The sequence below is a fragment of the Boleophthalmus pectinirostris genome, unplaced genomic scaffold (genome assembly GCF_026225935.1).
Source record: "Boleophthalmus pectinirostris isolate CB_2022bp ecotype Guang Dong unplaced genomic scaffold, ASM2622593v1 HiC_scaffold_11, whole genome shotgun sequence".
NCBI classification, from domain to species: domain Eukaryota; kingdom Metazoa; phylum Chordata; class Actinopteri; order Gobiiformes; family Gobiidae; genus Boleophthalmus; species Boleophthalmus pectinirostris.
The window spans coordinates 17,794,146-17,803,559 of NW_026570994.1; the positions used below are offsets into that span (position 1 = coordinate 17,794,146).

At 39.7% G+C, this 9,414-nt stretch overlaps 1 protein-coding gene across 1 annotated transcript in view; it reads left to right on the forward strand.

Moving 5' to 3' along the window:
- LOC110165607 (interleukin-1 receptor accessory protein-like 1) overlaps nucleotides 1-8,156 on the forward strand; it is a 347,431-nt gene extending 339,275 nt beyond the window's left edge. Inside the window, exons 10-11 of the mRNA XM_055167012.1 lie at nucleotides 3,647-3,691; nucleotides 7,347-8,156. Of these exons, the coding sequence (XP_055022987.1) occupies nucleotides 3,647-3,691; nucleotides 7,347-8,074 (773 nt within the window). The 3' untranslated portion in view covers nucleotides 8,075-8,156. The remainder of the gene's footprint in view (nucleotides 1-3,646; nucleotides 3,692-7,346) is intronic.
- Nucleotides 8,157-9,414: the final 1,258 nt, after the last annotated feature.

Consider the following 9,414-nt stretch of genomic DNA (forward strand, 5'->3'; position numbering starts at 1 on the left):
CAATAACCCAAGAGCAGATTTAACCCACAAAAACGATTCTAAATGTACAAAACTGTTCAAAAATCATTATAAATTAGGGTGACCAAATGTCCGTTTTTTTCCCGGACATGTCAGTTTTTTTGCGTACTGCCCTGGGTGTGAAGTGAAGCAAGTGTCCGTGTTTTCATGATCTTGCATTAGGCGATTAAATAGCTCTCTGTAACTCAGAAGGAGCGCGCAGACCCAAACAGTCGCTCAGTCTGCAACGTGTCGAAGCGCAAATGTGCATTGAACGATGACTTGTACAAGAAATTCTCCGTTTTCCATCCCGGTCCAGACAAGTGGAAGGTCATGTGCACAGGTTGCGAGGTGAGAGCAGCTAAATGTCGAGAAATATGGTCACCCTATGATAAATACACCCCAGAATTGAACGTTTTAGTGCTTCGTCTGCATCTGTCATGAGTCAAGAGTTGTTAATTCAGCTTTTTACGGCTTAAATCTCATCATATATCCAAAAAAAATAAGCACCAAAACCCCAAAAATGTCTGAAATTCCAGCACAATTCCTTAAACTGAACAATAAGTTGACATAGTAATTATAGCGACAGGGATATGGTGACATTGTAGTAATCTTTGTGAATCATAAGCAAGTCTGTTTTTGTCATTTAGATCTTATTTCAGCACCATTTTGTAGATTATAAAGTAAAAACAGTACTGGTTATTTCGTAGTGGGTGTAGTATAGAGAATTACAGCTGTATTTTTTCCAAATTGTAAATTTTTTGGATTCATTTTTGCATGTTTGAATCAGCGCCTTAAACCCCCAGCGTCTCGTGCATGTGGCTCTTTTTGCATGTGTGGTTCTCGTCGTGGTTTGTGTTGGATTAACTCATCAACGGCCATTTTAATTTGATGTTATCGCAGCGTAATTACTCTTCATTGGAGTCCTCGGATCGGCTGCCCTCCTCGCTCGCTCCCTCTACTAATAATTGGACGTTTCTTTGATATACTGTGTCCGTCCGTGTGCTTGTGTCTCGTCGGGACTCGTGGAATATGGGAAAATGGCGTAAAAAGTCAAGGACTGGGAGAAAAAACAGAAGTGTATATGTTAATGTAGTAATATGTTAATGCTAAACCAGCGACTTTGTCTTATTTATGTTCTATATGCGTAAATATTAGCCAGCTCCCGTCGGGGATTGCATTAGAATCTGAAGTGCTATTTTAATGAAACTTAATCCCCAGATACAGACGAGAGCGCCGAGCATTAAGGACAATATTATTCTCATCAACACTCAAAGTTTAAAGGTCATGGAGTTGTTTTTGTTTCATTCACACGTTCGAGAAATCCTTTATTATTAGTCTGTCTACATCTCCGAAGCTCGAAATGGGCCGTTCCACCTTGTGATGTCATGTGGTTAGGGTACAGACGTCCGTATTTACCCAGGACAGTCTCAGTTTGGTGCAGATTTATCCAAAACCACTGATTTGTCCCAGTTTTATTTACAAGAAATATTCCTCGTGTTCTTATTTTTGACTAATCTGATCCCTGCCAACAGTAAAAAAGAGGCATAAAGTGTCATTTGTCAAGATAAAATACAGAAAAGCTGCTTAAAAATGACCAAAACACAAAGAAAATGTGACTTTACTGAGGGCCTGTTTACACGAGAACGCTTGCGGGTAAAAGCGACAAAATATTTTATCAGAAGTGCCTTTCGTTTAGACGGTGACGGCGTTTTTGGGGCTTAAAAACGCAAAAATCTGAAACCACCCTCCAGAGTGGAAAAGATGAATACACTCTACTGTAGCGTTTCCGTCTACACTGCCCAAGACGCAAAACTCTGGTCAGATCTGCTCAGGTCGTGTACACGTTTACGTCATGTACATCACCACCGAGCCGCCTGGCATGCATACTCAATCGAATTCCATACACTTTTGCGTCATGTGTCATGTGTATGCACGCAGATTTCCTCCCGAACACACTCGTCTAAACGCGGAATAAAAAGTGAAGACGCGATGCCACTTTTGCGTCTTCTGTTCAGACCATCGTCATATAAACGTAGCCTGACTCATGTTAGTTACGAATGGGACGAGTGCAGAACAGTTTTTCTTAATTACACTCTCGTTTCACAGTTTTATTATTACCAACCACCACAAACTGGGGGGTGTCCATGTTTTTTATTTTGAAAATCTGGTCACCTGCTACATGTGGTGGTAGTTTTCAAGTTAACAGCTACAGTTACGTTCAGTGCGATGTGTATGTAGCCAGTTTCATCAGACCGGTTTCACTTCGTGGAAACTGTCTGACCTCACAGCATTAGGATTCGTTCGCTCGACAGTAGGCGGGTACTTTTTTTTATTTAACCAGTCGCTGCTACTTGGTCGTGACGTATGGACTCTGCCAAATCCCGTAGGAAGAAGGACAATAACGTCTTTCTTCCTGATAAAATTCACCAAACATTCTCTTTATTCCGGCTTTAAATCCTTGATCTCCAGAATCGTTGCGAACACAGAATGTATGACTCTTCGCTGATTGGCTGGTGCCCAAACTCGCAGTTCTGGGGTTTTTGCGAACCGTCTAGTGTATTCTGATTCCTGACCTAGTCACTGGAGAGAAATTTAATTGAGCAGAGGCACTAGGCTAATGTGTATGGAGATTTAAAAACACAGTGGAGCACTTCCTGTATTACCATAAAACGCAGACAGACACAAAGACAGATTTTACTTTCTTTATTTGGTCATTTACACAACAAAACAGCAAGTTCGTGGAAACTGTCTGACCTCACAGCATTAGGATTCGTTCGCTCAACAGTAGGCGGGTACTTTTTTTTATTTAACCAGTCGCTGCTACTTGGTCGTGACGTATGGACTGTGCCAAATCCCGTAGGAAGAAGGACAATAACGTCTTTCTTCCTGATAAAATTTACTTTCTTCCACTAATTTACTGCGCCAAATGTTATTTTAGCTGAAGTAGCAGCCAGTAAATGTGTTAAAGCCCAGTTAAGATTATTGAATGTTTATATAATAATCATTTCAACTAACAAAACAAAAGTGACAGGAAACTCTTCATAAATTATTTGGTTATGGGTATATTAACAGTTAAGTGTAGTAAACATCTGTGGCCACTTGAGGGCGCACTACAGCGGATTTATGTGTTCAATACGGTGAAATTTGTCGCTATAGAAACACAATTTAACATGAAAAATCCAAACTAACTCCAGATAAACACAGCGGCTGTTGATACAAAATGTAAAATCAACAGAAAAGTGAAACACGTCTTTTTTTGGTTGAGCTCTAATTGGATTGAGTCAGGAGAAGTGTACAGTCCCAACATGGCGGCCGCTCTGTCGGAACAATGGTGCAATCTGTTCCTATGCTGTATCACCACATGACATCACAAGGTGGAGCTGAGCGTTTTCAGTTTGAGAGAAGAAACCGTGTTAAACATGTGTGACTGAAACAAAACACAACTCCAGGTCTGTTTGTGATGAGAAAACAACATTTTAACAATGTTTTTAGACGTCTCCCTTGACTTTTTATGCTCCAGATCCCATATTCAACTGGAATAAACTGGTCTAAAAATTTCCAGAATCCAGTTTCTTCCAGAGTCGAGTCCCGCTGAAACTTTTTGACTTTTGACCCGGTTTTTAAATGTGTGAAATATTCTGTTTAGGTTTCACCAATGATCATTTCCAGGATGACACCAGGCTACTTAGAGGTACTTCTACTACTCCCAGATTTTTGATGCGTTTCAAACTCCAACTCATGTTTATTTATTCCTTGGGACAATTTAGAAATCAAGAAAATCCACACTTTTTCATTCTTAAAGTGCATATGACAGGTTGACAATCGTTTCATTAAAACAGTTCAATCCGTGTGTCATTCGTTCATTTGTTTTTCAAAATAAAACCAAAAATAAGAAAACGAAAAAAACAGCTATTTTCTTCATTATTTGTCTCCAAAACCAAAATGAAAAAAACAGGATAACGTACATTTTCCTGTTTACGTGACTTAAACTGCAATGCTGGACTTTTGCGCCACATACGGACTGAACCAGGACTAAACCAGGTCCGGGACCAGACCAGAACCAGACCAGGACTGAGACCGGGACAGAGACAGAGACAGGGACCAGACCAGGACTGAAAATGGTTTAGTCCTGGTTTAAGTCACAGAAACGGGAAACGGCTTTTCCGTGACTTAAACTGTGATGCATATGGACTGAATCAGGACTAAACTGTTTTCAGTCCTGGTCTGGTCCCGGTTTAAATCCTGGCCTCAGTCCCGGTCTGGTCCTGGACCTGGTTCAGTCCTGGGAAACGGTCATTATCCGTGTTTTTTTTTCCATTATTCATTTAAAAACAAAATTGAAAACTGAAAAAAACGAATCGTTGTCCGTTTTTAAATTTTGGTTTTGGAGACAAATAATGAAGTAAAAAGTTGTTTTTTCGTTTTCTTATTATTGGTTTTATTTTGAAAAACAAATGAACAAATGATACACGGATTCAGTTCATCTTTATATTTAGAATTTACAGAAGATCTTGTTTAATTTGTGAAGTTTGATGGTTTTATTTCACTTTTATTTAGTTAAATTATCATTTAAAGACTGAGAAAAGTGCTTTCCTTTCCTGTAAATAGTCCCTACATTTTGGGTACTTCCTGTATTTTTATACATTGAATTTTTTTTCCTGCACTTAACTGATGTAAAACGATGGTAAATATCGATCACAGGTACAACCACCAAAAGTAATAAGTAGATAAACATGAAAACCTGTCGTATGCACTTAAAATATTACTATAAAACTTTGCCAAAGTCTGTAAAAAGCAAATGTCCAGTTCAACTTTAGGTCAGTGGTTAGAAAAACGATCTCAATTCTATGTGAGCAAATGCAAAGTGGTGTTTAAAATCTTCAGTTTAATCAGAGTTATGAGCTGGAGGCAGGGCTGCAGTTCACTTGTCAAAACTGGAACGTAAAATATGAAGGAACATGAAGGAATAAATGCTGCGTGTTTGACCTTTGGCCCACGTTAGACTTGGAGGAGAAAGCTTTTAAAGACATCTCAGTGTCAAATGTGCATCTGTTCGTAAGGTCGTGTTTGCATTCTTAAATTAAAACATGTAAAAAGTCTTTTCAAGGCCACACAAGTAAAATAACACAGATAAACTTGGATTTTTATAGTTTTTATAGTGGTCAGACTTTGTTTTATCAGACCCTGGACAAGAAAACAGTCAAATTATACCAATATTTTTCTGACATTGTAGTGGTTTTGGTATTTATAACAGCTTTAAATACATTTGTGGCTTTATAATATAACAAGAAACTGTGAAATTACAAATATTTTTATCATAACTTCTACAACAACTGTGTTTTTTTGTGAACCATGTCAACTCGAGCTCGTAATATTTGCCATTTTTAATCCATATAACCATAATACTGTAGCCCACAAGATACAAAGTGCACTTGCTCTCAGATAATTCCCAGATTCTGCACATTTTTTGGTGCCTTTAGGAAGAATAAAATCATTGTTATGGTAGGATAATATCTGGTTTAATTAGTAGTTTCTGTAGTAGTATTTATAGTAGTATTTGTACTTGTTGTAGTTGTAATTGTAATAGCTGATGTCATGAATACAGCATATTTTGGTGTAGTCGCTGTAATTATTGACTGCATTTTAGTTTAATAGTTCTAATAGTAGTTTGTAGTAGTCTTGGTAGTACTTGTATTTATATATATGTCTAGTAGTCGGTCTGTTATAGAAATATTTAAGTATAGTTGCCCTTAATGACTGTTTCAGGAGTTGTGTTATGAGTATTTTCGGTTGTAGCAATGATACTTGGAATAGTTTTAGTAGTGTTTGTATTTATATGAAAGTAGTATTTGTGATAGTAGTTGTACTGGCTATAATAGTAGTAGTATTATTGTAGTAATTAGTAGTTAAAGTAGCAGTTATAATAGTGATTTTGTTGTAGTTACAGTATTGTAGCCACTGTCTGTTTCATTTTTAAGTTGCTGCAGTATTTTTAGTAGTAATCGTTCTTATCGTAGTTTTAGTAGTACTTGTATTTATATGTAGGTCTAGTAGTTAGTAGTAGTAGTAGTAGTTCTAATAGTTATTGAATATAAAAGCATTGTTGTAGGGAGTAACTTGGATCATTTGCCGTAGTAGTCGCCCACAGACCGTCTCGACTGAAGTAGTAATCATAGTTTTTGTCACGGTAGTAGCTGTAGTATATATAGTACTAGTAGTTACAGTATAGGAGAAATTAGTCAATCAAGCAAACAAACTTTACTACAATACTTATATACAACAATTTAAACATAAAGCTCCTAAAGGTTAAAATAAAAAATGGAGAGCTAAAATTAGATGGAGACTAAGTAAAACAGTAATGATAATTTAATTTAAAACAAGTAAAAGTGTCAATTAAAAGCTAAATTGAAAAGTTTTGATCCTCAGGTCGATTGTTCCACAAACGAGGGCTGTAAAAGCAGATTATTGACCTTTTTAAAGTTACGAGACGTATTTAACTGTTGTAGTTGAGTGGCTGCTTTTAGTTCTAAAAGTAATTGATTGTATTTATGTATAATAGTAGTGGTATTGTTGCAGTAATTTGTATCAGTTGTGGAGATTGTGTGGTAGTAGTTCAGATGTTGGCACTCCATTTGGTTCTAGTAGTAATTAATAGAGGTAGTATTGTTAATTTGTTGAATGAATTACAGCAGTTATAATTGTGTTGTAGTAAAGCAGCAGTTAAGTTGTAATTAGTTTTAGTCGAGGCTGTAAGAAATTCACAATGCACTTGTTTTATTTTACTTTATTTGTGAATCACCAGGTATAATCAGTTTAAAATACAAGTGAAGATTTGATCAGGAGTTGACTTAAATGTGAAGTTTTCATTGTCCAGGTGTCTCCAGTCTCTTTTTTATATTACATCACTAATTTAATGTGTTTAATCATAATTCTCCTTTAGGCTTCTGTAAATCGCCCCCTGCATTAGTCCATTTAAAATCCACCGTGGTTAATGACTTTCTGTTAAATTAATTGGAAATGCTGGTGGTAAACGCTGATTACAGAGCAGCGATGGTTCTTCTTTGCTTCGAGTTTAAAGTGAGAATCTTCAAAAGGCTGAAGCAATGTTTGTTTCTCGCTTACATCACTGGTTTTACTGAAGAGACCTGGACAATTAAGGCACTGCGAGATCAATACAGCATTCTCTTTTGAACTGTAACACAACATTTTACAACTTTAACACAAGATCACAAGTGAAATGTTGTGCTATAGCTCAAATTTCCTGCGAGTATTGGACATGCCAGGCTGTGTTTTGAGCTCAGTGCGTGTGTAGTTTTAAGTTTCTCACATGTGTTTGTTTTTTGCAGCGTACATCGAGGACGTGGCGCGCTGCGTGGACCAGAGCAAGCGTCTGATCATCGTCATGACACCCAGTTACGTGGTGCGGAGGGGGTGGAGCATCTTTGAGCTGGAGACGCGCCTGAGGAACATGCTGGTGACAGGAGAGATAAAGGTGATCCTGATCGAGTGCGCGGAGCTGCGAGGGATTATGAACTACCAGGAGGTGGAGGCGCTCAAACACACCATCAAACTGCTCACCGTCATCAAGTGGCACGGCCCCAAGAGCAACAAACTCAGCTCCAAGTTCTGGAAGCAGCTTCTGTTTGAGATGCCCTTTAAGCGCCTGGAGGGTCCTCTCACCATCTCCCACGAGCAGGTGCTGGACGTCAGCGAGCAGGGCCCCTTCGGCGAGCTGCAGACTGTCTCCGCCATCTCCATGGCAACCTCCACGGCGATGGCCACGGCGCACCCGGACCTGCGCTCCTCCTTCGGCACCTGTCACACTCAGCTGAGGCAGAAGCACTATTACCGCGGATACGACTACGACCTGCCTCCGGGGGGCACCCTCCCGCCGCTGTCCGCCGCGCTCGGAAACCAGCACACCTACTGCAACATCCCCATGACGCTGCTCAACGGCCAGAGACCGCAGGGCCGGTCGCCACGGCAACAGAGCATGGAGGAGAGCCACGCCGGCAACAACGCCATGCTCCCCCTGCTGCCCCGGGAAACCAGCATCTCCTCTGTGATCTGGTGACACAGGACTGCGCCGACAACGCTGCTAACGCTCCTGCGGGGGGCGCCGGTACGAACACTCAAACACAAGCCAACATCGCCCGAACAGGAAAACAGGGTTTGTACATATCCTTTTGTAATTCTTTGTAGCATCTGTGTTCTCTCATATTTTGGATCGTTTTGGGTGAAGTGAAGCCTGAGAGACGAGCAGATGTTACCTTCTCCATGTGGACGCTGGGAGCCGCCTCTGGACTTTGGGACCTTCTTCTTCTGCGGCCGCTTCCTCCTCCATTTCCAGGACGGACTTAAACTGGAATATGCAAAACAAAAAGAGTCCATTCATGACTGATGTTGGAAAAGGACTACAGGTGCTAGGCTTCACTTTGTCACGTTTCCTTTGAAAAAACAGCCTTGCTATTTACCTTAACAGAAGATTATATCACTGAAAATCTAATTATTGTGTTATTTTATGAAAAAAGTCTATTTTTGTAACTGACGGAGATTTGCTCAGAGAACTTCTACAGTGAAGATGGATACGAGGGGACTCTATTGTTTTTGTGAAAATGCATACAAGTAGATTACGAAAATAAAATAGGTTTTCACTAAATGTCTTACCCATAATGCAACAGAAATTGTGTTGACTTCTACATAAACACTGTTCATCGCACATCACACTGGATCAATGATGTCACGCGGGTGATGTGGAGGCTAGTTCCGCTCAATAACACTTCACATCCACACTTTTGCCCCATTACCCATTGGGTTTTTGCAGCGTTGTGATAAAATTAAGACTAAGGGTCAAAATAAAATGGTGCACTACTGTAGGTGGTTTTGTCTCAAAGGTAATGCTGAAGTACAGTTTAATAAATGCTATAAACTGGGGCTGCAACAGTTATTATAGGGCAATAGAGCTTTTTCACAACTGTCAGAAGTGTCCCGCTGTAGATTTATAGAACTTCCGGTTATTGGTTTTCTACGGCGAAGTGTCTGGAAGTGTCTGGCCTACGCTCCACCAGCTTCATAAATCTGCCCCATCTCCAAATCTTCAACCAACAAGGTCCACAAAGTATAAACATTCTAACATGAAGAATTTATCCACAACTATCAAGGTAAGAAAGACGAAAACTTAAAGGAAACGACGACGACGCATTTGTGAATGACTGAGCAAAACTAACGATATGATCATGAACAAAACATAAGTAATTTGTTCACTCAGACTGACGCTGTGTTTATATGATGACGGTCTGATGAGAAGAGGCAAACGTGGCGTCGCATCTTCGCTTTCGGGAGGAAATCGGCGCACATACGGTGACGCAAAAGTGTGTGGAGCTTATCTGACCAGACTTTTGCGTCTTGGGCAGT